This window comes from Schistosoma haematobium, chromosome 7 (genome assembly GCF_000699445.3).
Source record: "Schistosoma haematobium chromosome 7, whole genome shotgun sequence".
NCBI classification, from domain to species: Eukaryota; Metazoa; Platyhelminthes; class Trematoda; order Strigeidida; family Schistosomatidae; genus Schistosoma; species Schistosoma haematobium.
Window position 1 is genome coordinate 840,715 of NC_067202.1, and position 13,546 is coordinate 854,260.

The 13,546-nt window shown below is 36.2% G+C and overlaps 1 protein-coding gene across 2 annotated transcripts; it reads right to left on the reverse strand.

Annotated features, from left to right (window-relative positions):
- Nucleotides 1-201: 201 nt before the first annotated feature.
- Nucleotides 202-13,208, reverse strand: ELOVL7_1 (Elongation of very long chain fatty acids protein 7; the record flags this gene model as incomplete). Of its 2 annotated transcripts, XM_051217754.1 has the most annotated exons (4): nt 11,322-13,208; nt 11,163-11,274; nt 6,514-11,116; nt 1,391-6,473 (listed from the first exon to the last, which is right to left on the reverse strand). In XM_051217754.1, the coding sequence occupies exons 3-4, from the start codon at nt 6,898-6,900 to the stop codon at nt 6,465-6,467; spliced, it is 396 nt and encodes a 131-aa protein (XP_051064178.1). In that variant the 5' UTR covers nt 6,901-11,116; nt 11,163-11,274; nt 11,322-13,208. The 2 variants fall into 2 exon arrangements, with proteins under 2 accessions (XP_012792386.3, XP_051064178.1); XM_012936932.3 differs by lacking the exons at nt 11,163-11,274; nt 11,322-13,208 and adding an exon at nt 202-680 and having other exon boundaries at nt 6,354-11,116.
- Nucleotides 13,209-13,546: the final 338 nt, after the last annotated feature.

Sequence of the window (13,546 nt, forward strand, 5' to 3'; positions counted from 1 at the left end):
GTATTGTTTAGTGAGTAATTGTAAGAGAAATTACAAATCTCCTAGAACTCATCACTTATATATTTGACTTAGAGGGAGGGGGGAGACAAAGGAAAATAAGCAATTTCTTCTTCTTCTTCTTCTTCAAAACAAACAAAAACAAACATGGTTACAAATAAAACTGATTACTTTGTGAAAGATAAACAAATCATGTTTTGACTATTAATCAATTTTATGTAATGTTGACTTATTTATATAAGATTTATCATAATCATTCATTTGTTTAATGGTACCATTCTTCTCATGAAACAATTGTCCACCATTATGTTGTATTGTGTCAATGAAATGAACATTCTGTTGTTGTTGTTGTTGCTGCTGCTGTTGACGTTTCTCTAAACTTTTAGCCAATCGTTGTTTATGCCAATAAGCTTTAATATAGAAATTAGAGAATAATATTAAAAATACTGTAGCATATAATACAATAGCAGCTGGGAATATTTTAGGATAATTACATGGTGTAGATTGTAGAAAGATTTGACCTTGATGAAAGATAAAAATAATAAATTGAATCATTTGAGCTAACGTTAAATAATTTTTCCACCATAAATAACGATTTGCACCAGCAGCTGCTAATCCATAATAAGTATACATAGCAACATGAATTAAACAATTGATCAATGGAAACATAAATGTCATACCACCTGAAATGTTCAACAACAACAACAACAACAGAAAAAACATATGATTATGGAATTGATTATTAAGACAATGGGATGTTTCAATATGAACTTTGACTTACTTACTTACTTACTTTACTTTACTTACTTTGCTTACTTTGCTTACTTTACTTACTTTACTTACTTTACTTTACTTACTTTACTTACTTTACTTACTTTACTTTACTTACTTTACTTACTTTACTTACTTTACTTACTTTACTTACTTTACTTACTTTACTTACTTTACTTACTTTACTTTACTTACTTTACTTACTTTACTTACTTTACTTACTTTACTTACTTTACTTACTTACTTACTACTTACTTACTTACTTACTCACTTACTCACTTCACTCACTACTCACTACTCACTACTCACTTCACTTCACTCACTTCACTCACTCACTCACTCACTCACTCACTCACTCACTCACTCACCTACTCACTCACTACTCACTCACTCACTTCACTCACCACTCACTCACTCACTCACTCACTCACTCACTCACTCACCCACTACTCACTCACTCACTACCACTCACTCACTCACTCACTCACTTCACTCACTCACCACTCACTCACTACTCACTCACTCACCTCACTTCACACCACTCCTCACTACTTCACTTACCTACTACTCACTCACTCACTCACTACTTCACTTACTTCACTTCACTTACTCACTTACTCACTTACTTACTTACTTACTTACTACTTACTACTTACTTACTTACTTACTTACTTACACCTGTTACTCTTCGTAGAGGAGCATAGACCGGCCATCAGCACTCTTCATCCAACCCTGTATTCAGCAATCCTTTCCAGTTCTTTCCAGTTGTTATTCATCCTTTTCATATATGATTCTATTTCCCAATGTAATTTGTTCTTTGGCCTTCCACTTTTCACATTCCATTCAGGATTCCAAGTCAGGGCTTATCTCGTGGTGTAGTCTGATGATTTGCGTAATGTATAGCCTATCAATTTCAATCGTCTTTTCCCAATTTCCTCTTCAGCTGAAAGCTGGTTTGTTCTCTCTCACAATAGGCTGTTACTGACAATATCCGGTCAATGGATGTTGAGTATCTTACGTAGACAGCTATTTATAAATACTTGTACCTTCTTCATGATGGTTGTATTAGTTCTCCAAGTTTCAGCTCCATACAGCAGAACTGTCTTGACGTTCGTATTGAAGATTGTGAATTTGATATTGGTTGACAGTTGTTTTGAGTTCGATATGTTATTCAATTGTAGGAATGCAGCTCTTGTTTTGCCAATCCTCACCTTTACGTTTGCATGAGATTCTCCTTGTTCATCGATGATGCTTCACAGGTACGTAATTTAAAGGGTTGCAAAATTACAAATATGAACTCAGCCACCATTCTGACTAATGTGAGTGTTGATTCACTTTAGAAACGATCAATCGATGTTTGTTGATTTGACTTTGTGCGATTAATCGGGGATGTTATCTGCAACATTATAAATGTCAAATCAGTATGTTGCATGTTTTCGGGAAATTTGCCGCATACTTAGGGGGTATGTGCTGCATATGATAGTCGTCTGGAATATTGGACTACATTAAACTAATATGGACAAAGATAGTTGTGTACATTTACAGACACTTGAAATGAAATTTTTCTGTTAAAATCACACTCCGATATGCAACATCCACCCATTAAATGAATGGGAAATTGTCTGCAACTATTGCATACAACACGTTTATTGAACAGTGAAAAACGTTGTGAATAATCCCTTGTCAATCGATTTCAAAGTCAGACAAACTTGAGACTGACTTACTTGACATTGTTAATAAAACCACAGTTTACATTGCTATATCCCCTGGTACGGTCGAGAGTGGGGAGAGTCCGTTCTACCTATCGAAATACTCTCAGATGGCCACGCGTATACAACCACGCCCAGGGAGGTCCCCCTCACTACCTTTTCGATTCCGGGGTGTTTCTTACGAAATTGAGAGAACGAAAAGCGAATATCCGGCGTTTTCACCGTGTTGATGGACATGGAAGGTTCATCTAGGGAAGTAGAAAAACCCTGATTCCAACTGAAACTAACAAATAGCGTATGAACCAATTACTGGTCACCGACTACAATGGGACTGCATCACCTTAAGTTGCTCCACTGACTTTTAGATCAGACCTTTAGGTGGAAGGCTCCAGGTGTGTTCCCCTAAGAAAATCACCTGCTTCGGTCTTGGTACCCGGGCAATATCCTAGTCCTCACATAAATCGAATGATTTATGTGGCGCATATCTATTTGATGCCTCCTTGTACCAATGTTTATGTTTTCAAATAAATATATAAATAATACTTTCAAATAATGCTTAAAATGATTAAAATGAAAACGACAAATTGGTTCGTGGCAAAATAGAGTAAAACTAGTAATGTTTGGCTTTTTCTTATATAAACTATATCTAACAGATAAATCGACTCTGTTCCTAAATCCCAACATTAAATCGTTAATCATTAGCTTAAATAACTAACCCTAACCAAGAACAATATGTGGACTCGTTAAAATCTATACGGGTCGTTATAAGGATTGGAAAGGATCAATAATCCATATCCATAAAGACGAATTCATATGCTTTCATAAGCAGAAAAATCTATTGAAAATTCTTTGTAATATTATTGTCTTTTTCACACAAATAAGTCACTTAAAAAGACTGTTTTCTGATTCGGGATAAAACTGACTGAAAATTCTTCGATTGAGATCATGAACCGATTGATGTTAGACCATCATTGAAAACCTGGAAGCACTGGACGGTCGTTCCATCCTAGTTTGAGACTCCTCAACAGTGAGCATCTACGACCCCACTCGCGGGATTCAAACCCAGGGCCTTCAATCCCGCGCGAACGCTTAACCTCTAGATCACTGAGTCGGCAATCTAATGGTGTTAATGTCTAAACTCACCCAATCCACGAAATCGCGCGACCATCATCCATTGTACCGAGGTAGGTACCTGTCTCTACCCGACACGGATTATCTCCACTGGTCACAGCTTCTCACTAGAACTACGAGAATTCCTTCACGAAGCCAGTCACTAGTGAGCACATGGTAATTATCAGCATAAGGTTGTGGAGATTATTAAGTTTTTGATCATGAATCGACCAATACGCACTGTTGAGGAGTCCCATACTAAGACGAAACGACCGTCCAGTGATTCCACGTTTTCAAGGTTGTCTAACATCAATTGATTCATGATCTCAATCAAAAACTTAATAATCTCCACAACCCTATACTGAAAACTCTTCGTAGTTACATAAGTTATGAAACAGGAATACCGTTACATAGTTCTCAAAAATTACAGTGTTAAACATTTTAGGTCATCACTTCCAAGCATAGATATTACACAAGGCATGAATCATATAGTTTTCATATCAATTCCTTTAATAAACTCATAAAGAGATACTTTATTAATGGTATACTGAATAAAGAGTAGGTTGGTAAACTAGGACTGATAACATTGATAACGGACAACCTCAACAACAAAACACACAATCCAACAATACTAACCAATAACTATTACATATGAAGTGAAAGCCACTATTTCAACAATATATATATACATTCATCAAGAAGGGCATTTCACATAACAAACGTGAGTCACTTTATCAAGTGGTGAGTATACACGACTTCAAGTAGTCAAGATGATCAACACTCGTACACATGACAATTCATCACCTTCCTACAATCATGGATTTTAAGAAATAAGGTTTTAAATGATGTCTATAATGATATCAGATCATGGATTCCTTAGTATTCACGATAGTGAAGTGGATATTTTCTTTAAAATGATACAACTCATTGTTTATCGCAATGACGCATTTACTGATGAGATTTTAGAGCACGTAAATTTTGTGGTTCTTAATGATCTCGGTCTTTTCTTCTCTGGTAGAGAGGTTGTAAAGATTAAGTTTTTGACTGAGATTATGAACCGATTGATGTTAGACCACCGTTGAAAATCTGGAAGCACTGAACGGCCGTTTCGTCCTATTGTGGGACTCGTCAGCAGCGCGCATCCACGATCCCGCTCGCGGGACTCGAACCCAGGGCCTTCAGTCTCGCTCTCTCCGCTAATTTAATACATTTTCAATTTTGTTTTTACAAATAGTGGTCACTTTAATCAGTGCACTTTTTGTTCTGCAGCATGTATTCCATATCATGAATAGAAAAAAGATATACTTACTAGGTCACATTAGATAGAAAAGTCAATCGAAGAACATGTGATATCTCAAAAGTCAATTACAATTTGAGTGCAACTTAATCAATTGGTCTATATATGTTACAGATTTTTAAGTGAACAATGAAATACTATAAGCAATCATCGAACCATTTTACAACATCCTTCTCAAAATCTATAAAACTCATAGTAATAATTGATTGAAATGAGATATGCACAAAGACAGTGTTCCACAGACCATAATTCTTCGAGTTACTATCTAACAATCATTATTTCTTTTCTAATTTCTCACGAACAAGTGATCTTGATGGAGTTTTCTTCTCTGAGATGGATCGTTTGGTCGTGGAGATTTCATCCTTCTTCCCAACGATATTATCTTCACCATCTCAACAAGTGATGTACTAGACACTTAGAACTAAATTGTAAATTGGTGGACAGTCACGTTTCAATAATAGAAAGACGACTTTGGTGTCAGATGATTGTAGTTACACAATCAGATGTATTTGCCTTAATTATCATTCATCATCCCTGAATTGTCCAATGGTCATGAAAGTCACCTGTAATGTAACTTATTCATCAAGCACATTTCCGTGTTCACCTTTCATCAAATGGATTACATAGAAAAGGAACATTGTCTATACTCATTTCACCTTAAGTAATGAAGACATAAACCCAATACAATAAATGAGCAGCAAAGGTATGTCTAAACAAATTCATGTTTAGTATACATCATAATAATGGGTCAGTTGAAGATTCTCGTTAGTTATCAATATCTAACAGAATCTAACTCTTACATTGAGAAATTAATTTGATCATATTCGAAGTACTTAATAATTTGCTAAATATGGTTTTCACACACGCACACACTATCTGGAAAATCTCCATCTCAAAATGCGTTCACATGGCCACACGTATACAGCCACTGATAGGGAAGTCCTAATCACTGACTTCGTGTGAAGAGGGTATTGTTTACGAAATCGAGAGAACGAAAAAAGTATGTCCGACGCTTTAACTGGATCGGTAGACACGGAGGATCCACTTAGGGGAATCGGAAAACACTGACTACAAACCAATACTGCACATGGACTACAGGATTCTGAGGGAACAAATGGCATATCAACCTATTATCGGTTACCGGCTACCATTGCTCCACTGCTTTGCGGATTAGACCTTTAAGTCGAAGGCTCAGGGTGTTGTCCACTAAGAAAACTGCCTGTTTCGGTCTGGGCAGTTTCCCAGCCCGCAAACATATTAAGTGACTTGTGTGACACATATGTATTCGGTGCCCGTTTGTACAAATATTGATGTGTTCAAACAAATAAATAAATAAGTCACTAGATCTCATAATCTATACTCACTTAGGTCTAGTCAATATTAACTATCTATATAGACAAGTAAATACTTTCCAACGTTTAATTATGAATGTAAATTAATTTAAAGAAAACGATGATTGTTGAACTTACCCGGTGCATATTTTACTCCCCACCAAATTGATGGTGGCATAGTTGCATGATGAAATACATGTAGAAATGTGACTTGATCAACTTTACCTCGCCATAAGAAAAAAACAGTATCTAACAATTCTACAAGTTTAGAAACATAGAAAAAATATCCAACCCATACAAGTATATCAGTTCTTTTATCATTAGGATCTGGTAGTTCTGCACAACCTAATCCATAACCCAAATTATATACAGCCCACATAGTGCTGAATGAGATAACAGCAGAGTAGATAACCATTATCACATTATATAGAATCATAAGTTGTTTAATCATGTTATTCGATGATGTTTTAGTATTTTTCATCATAGAATTAAACTCCTCTTTGTTTTTAAGTTGATTTTTATGTCTTTTCAAACATTCAGCTTTCCATGCATATACTCCAATAACATAAGTTAATGTAATTAAAGCTGTAGGAGTCCATGAAGACATTAAAGGAAATGTATCCAGTCTAGGATCTGGTTTCGGTGGTAACAATCCTTTTGATAACCATTCGAAAATGTTCATCATAAACAAAATTAACGAACTAATTTGAAACCTCAGAAAATCTATGATGACCAAGTGTTAAATATTCATTTTTGTCTAAATTTAATTGGATAATGATTTCTTAAAATAAATTAATATTTGATTGGTCAATTTTGAATGACTCATAAATGAATAACCAATCAAATTCAAGTGTATGTTATCTGTGCAAAATTAGTAAAGAAATCAATAAAGGTTAGTAAATTAGTGTAAGCGTGGTATATTTTGATGGCTAACAGTGTTGGTGGGCGGTCTATGCTCCTCCATGAGGGTTAACAGGCGTAAATAAATAAGTCAGTAAGCAAGCAATGTTATATCTTCTAAATTTTACTCAATTTTATCTTACTGTTAAAGTAAACATACTAGTCTAATGTAAAACACTTGTCAGTATGAGGTTGTAGAGATTATTATGTGTTTGATTGAGATCATGAACCGATTGGTATTAGACCACCATCGACAACCTGGAAGCACTGAACAGCCATTTCGTCCTATTGTTGGTCTCCTCAGCAGTGCGCATCCACGATCCCGCTCGCGGAATTCGAATCCAGAACCTTCGGTCTCGCTCACGAACTCCTAAGCTCTAAACCATTGAGCCGGTACCCAATGATGTTAATGTGGATGCGTATTGCTGAGGAGTCCCATACTAGGACAAAACGGTTGTCCAGTGCTCACAGATTTTCAATGTTAGTCAAACATCATTCAGTTCATGATCTTAATCAAAAAGTAAAACACTTGTGTTTTCATATACGTTATAGTAGTTGTCAATAGTATATTCAACTCTAGTGTTAATTTTCTGTTATCTCTCCATTCTTAATAGTTTTCCCTAAAATAGCTTTTTCAAATCTAAGTATAATTCAAAGAAATTTCATGAAAACGTCTTATTGAAGTGGAAATTGTCGATCTTTTTTTCACTGATTGAAATCATGAGTCAATTGAAGCTAGACCACCATGGAAAACCTGGAGGCACTGGACGGCCGTTTCGTCCTCGTATGGGACTCCTCAGCAGTGCGCATCCAGTCTCGCACCAGGCGCTTAAACAACTAGACGAACTAGACTGATAGGTCCTGGGTTCGAATCTCGCGGGGTGTGGGATCGTGGATGCGCACTGTTGAGGAGTCCCATGCGAAGACGAAACGGCCGTCCAGTTCTTCAAGGTTCTCCATGGTGGTTTAGCTCCAACTGACTCATGACTTTAATCAGTGAAATTTCTAAAATCTCCACAAAACCCCTTTTGATCTTCTTTTTGTTTAAGATTTCTTTGGGAAATGATATGCATTGGATCGTCTTATATTAATTTGACTTGTACATTACTTATCAAATGGTTGTATCCATAGTGTAATATCTCAGTTAATCGTATAGTCAATACATATATATCTTGAGGTTGTACATTTCGTCTTAATTTATTAACTCTTCTTGTTTCTTGATCATAGTAACTAATGTTACACTCAGCGCATTAATGATTATCAGAGTTTTATCAATGAGATCAATCGGTTATAAATATCTGTCAAGTTCACATGTTCATCAGATATACCAATATCATCGACTTGATTAAAAGTTATATTAATGGTTTTCGTAAAAAACTAACAAGGATAAATGGGATTTCAAAAATCTGTTATACAAAGTTTAGACGCTGAGCTGCAGTAATCCCAGCACTGCACCTTTCAAGACTATTTCACAATCCAGGGATGATAAATGTTAATTAGAGAAAATATATCTGATTGTTAAACTACAATCACTTGACACCAAAGTCGTCTTTCTATTATTGAAACGTGACTGTCCACCAATTTACAATTTAGTTCTAAGTGTCTAGTACATCACTTGTTGAGATGGTGAAGATAATATCGTTGGGAAGAAGGATGAAATCTCCACGACCAAACGATCCATCTCAGAGAAGAAAACTCCATCAAGATCACTTGTTCGTGAGAAATTAGAAAAGAAATAATGATTGTTAGATAGTAATTAGAAGAATTATGGTTTGTGGAACATTGTCGTTAATCGTATTTCATTTCAATCGGTTATTACCATTAGTTACATAGTTCATTATTATATTTTGAGAAGGATATTGTGAATTGGAAAATAGTATTAGTCACAATATTTTTCAGTCGTTCGATGACTGACAGACAGGACATTGGTTATTCTCCTATATTCATAAATCGATGGAAAGTTGATAATATATTGAGAGCTACTACATCTTTGGCACAAAATTATTACCCCTCTACATCGACTTACCGTTCAGTGATGTGTCAAACAGTATTTTTTTACATAAGCTTTAGTCAGTTATTAACCTCAGGCTGACAAACGTCTGTGATAAGACAAGCTTAAAAATAATGAACACCATCAACAAACCTAAGATAAAGAGACATACGTGGGTCCACCCGGGCGTAAATACAAGTCAAATGATAGACCTCACAACAGCTGAATTTAAGTCAAACGTCGTATGTGACATACATGCTTGTCAATCCACTGAAGCTAATTCAGACAACAGTGATTAGGTCAGGTAAAACCCCAAATAATAGATATCGTAAACTTAAGACTAGTCGCCAAACAGCAAAAACACCAATTTATCCATCAACTAAAACACACACAGTCAAGCTAGTACAACTTCTAGATAAAACTAAGAATCTACAACATATAGAGAATGTCCTCATCCAAGCTGCAAATGGAACTACTTCTTCAGTTAAGTCAATCTCTAAACTCTAGCAAGAGATAGTAGATAACCGGTTGAAAGCTGTAATATAATAAAAAAGGAATGGTTAAACAAGGCAGCCGAAGAGAGTGAGCTAAACAACGAAAAAACTTGCAAGAATGTTTACAAAAGGACAGGAGAAGCGAAAAAAACCTATATTCTGGACGAAATGGATGAACTAAACACTCTTTCAAGACATGAAAAACATCAATCATATAAGCTACTCAAATAAATACTGACCACCATACGGAACCAGTCATATAACAGTTATAAAATGAAGTAGTACTTTTATAAGACTATCAAATACTGCTCAACTACCAAATATCTACTCCTATCGAAAATCCCGGTCAACCAAGGCAAACAGCTGAACCCCTACTAACCTTGAGAGGACTAGAGCATTCCATACATCAAATCAAAAACCATAAATCCCCAGGTTATAATGGCATAACTACAGAAATGATTAAGCTAGATTGAATAAAGCTGAAACAATGCTACTACAACTAATTAATAATGTATGGCAAAACTCAAATGAAATTGCGGCCCTGAAGGCATCATCAGCATCTATAAAATCAAAGGACTATGCAGTGTTCCCAGTAAATATCAAGGTATATTCCTACTTGACACGATAAGAAAAATATTTACTGGAATTTCTGTATGCAGTGGACATCAACTCTGAGATGCAGGTACATCCAGCTGACGAGTCCCAAATAGGACGAAACGCGCGTCCTCGATTCCACTGCTAGCCACTATCCATCAATGCTTACAAAAAGCTTGTGAATTAAGGCAATATCGAAGCATACGCACAGTATGCACATATGCCAATAACAGACTGATTAATTGCAGTCTTAAACCTCAATGGGAAGATACAAGCCTAACAATAACAAGTGAATTTACTGGAATGATTTGTGAAAGACTGAAACAATTAACCAAAATAAATCTTCCACCAGCCAAACTCAGATTTCGAAGGCATCTATCGACCATATATATGATTACAATGACAAGACATATTGTACAGTGTGCTTTGAACATCAACCAAGAACTAATATTAACGTTCATTGATTTTACCAAAGCTTTTGACTCCTAACCGAAGAGATTGATTCTAGACACACTACCACTCTTCAGTTTTGCCTTTCAAGAAACTCTCAGTTACACAATAGATCAAATAACAACTGGCGTTAAACCATCTGATAACAATAACACAATTTCGACATTGTAGTATATTGAGTATGCTGATGACCTGTCTCATTACAACAACGGCTGATGAAAGCATCAAAGCCTTTACTTCTCTCTGAAATCACCTGACTAAAATTGGAATGCAACTTTCCTACAACAAAACCAAAGTAAATGTGATCAATATACAAAGTAATAATCTCGAAATAACCGATGACAATGAAAAATTTGAGGAGGTAACGACATTCAACTACCTTGGACCAATCATAAGAATTGATGGAACGCCTGGGCTTGAGTCCACAGTCCTAAGAAAAAGCGACGGAAGTAGATTAGAAGCAGTCTTAAATGCTGCACGATTAATGATTCTAGGCATCAATCTCAAAAAGCAACTTACAACTGTAGTGACCCACTTTTAACAACAGAACGCGATTGGTTTAATGGAAACAATTACTATCATAACCAATTGTACCAGGGATTGTTTTATTGTACTTGTTTGTTTAACTGTACTAAAAACACACATTCTTCCGTTGCTTGTGACCTTGCACGAACTTACGTTCGCTCAGTAGTTCCACTTGTACTCCTTTTGCACGATCTCGGTATTCTTTCGATACCACGAAATCGCCAACAAATATATCTTGCTACAACCTTCAATCGCCTTCTGATTTCTGGTTTACTCTGAGGTTTAGCCTGTTCTGGTACACAATCTTCTTGTAGTGGTGATCATAATCAACCGTGACTCGACGCCACACTACACGACTATCCTACTGTATAAAAGCATAACACTCTCTAACCTTGCACTGGAAATACTACAAAAGAATCTAAACCTGTAGAATGCAGTACATGAAAACCTGTAGGGTCAATATAATGTCACTAAGCCCTAGCCAAATCATCCGGCAGTTGGGCGAATTAATATCGAACAGATCAACGATCTCTTTCAAAGTCAAGGACAGCCAACGCGCATCAGTTAATCGTATGCTATGGACTGGCCTATGTGATGGTGGTCTCGCTATCTTCTCTTTACTCATTCTTACTAAAATATTTGCGTAGTACTGTTCTTTATGTTATATGGTCTTCAAAGCAGCCTGCAAAAACAGCTATTGAACTACGGTAGTGGTGCCGTGCTTCTATGCATGCCTTTTCTCCAGAAGGGCTTACCGTCTTCACTAACTACGTCTGGCTTGAAAGGACACCTAAATCAAATTAAATCAAATGAAACAATAAGAGTAGATGATAAACATTCATTATCCTCTGTTGCAAAATATATAGTTGAAGCAGGTCATTAGATTGATCTTAACACGGATTTGTGAAGTTGCATAGAAAGTTAAAAGGTGAATGCTTAAAACAGTTTGTTCTCACCTTAAATCTACCTTGGTAATATTAGTTAATTATTTTTGCTTAATATCTTTGTTTCCTCTTACGCTCCTTTTGTCTAGTTGACTTTCTATTTATATATATAAACCTAGAATACCATGGAAAGCTTGGAAGCACTGGACAGCCGTTTCACCCTAGTATGAGACTCCTCAGCAGTGCGCATTCACGATCCCGCACCACACGAGATTCAAACCCAGGTCCTATCAGTTTCACACCAAGCGCCTAACCAACTAGACTACTGAGCCGGCATCCAACGGTGTTAATGTCTAACTTCAACCAATCCACGAAGTTACGCCACCGTATACCATTGTCTTCAGTGAGTTGATATCTCACAACAGACCTGGTTGGACTCCACTGGTAACGGCTTCTCACTAGAACTGCAGGAGTATCTCTTGAAGTCAGTCACTAGTGAGCAGATGATTATTATCAGAAGGGGTTTGTGGAGATTTTAGAAATTTCACAGATTGAAATCATGAATCAATTGAAGCTAGACCACAATGTGTATGGTTTGGTCATGGAGCTTTCGTCGTTCTTCTGAACGGTCACTAATGAATTTCATTGAATCTTCATGCATTGGAAGTGTAGTCCGACCTGATCATTCTATCAAATGGAATTAAAGATGTCAAGTCAGAATGAATGGATGTGGGTCAGTGTGAATGGACTTCGAACCATGTGATTTATCTCTATCGACCTAGTTTTAATCAACGGTTGATGACTCTATGAACTGATGGTATGTCCATTTGTCTGGTGTAAACGTTTTTCTGGTCTACATATTCATTGTTTATAATGTAGTTAAACACGTCTTAATAGACCAAAGTAATTTTGTTTTCAGACAAAATCTCACCATGGGTTCAGGAATCTCGTCTCACTTTTGTCAAGTTACATGACTTACGAGGTGCAGGACATGTATTTTCGATTACCAAATATAAATCATAAAAAAACATCAATGATGACACCACAAATTTTAAGTGATATTCATTGTGATAATTCTCTCTTATTACAACCCAGCTATTCCTATTGCTTAGTATTCTTGGACACCAATTCACTAAAAAAGTCCCCAAGTCAGAACACAGTTGAACAGGAAAGAAATTATATCCCAAATAACAAGGGTAGGTGGAAGTAAGAAACACAATAGGAAAAACGTTAGTATATTTATAGTTTTTACATGAGAAGATTCTAGAATGTTCTTCAAGTATCGACTAGCGCTGATTGGATAGGAACTAAACAATCAGCGTGCAGCAACACAATCGTGCACGGAACATGCTTTAATCCAATCTATGTCTCCTTAACGTTCATTATAAACGAACATTGATTATAGTAGCATTGGAAACTAGAGGACACGATTTGTGTTTTCTTCTAGTACGATTACTAGTAACACACACCAACAATTTCATTAAAGATTGAACT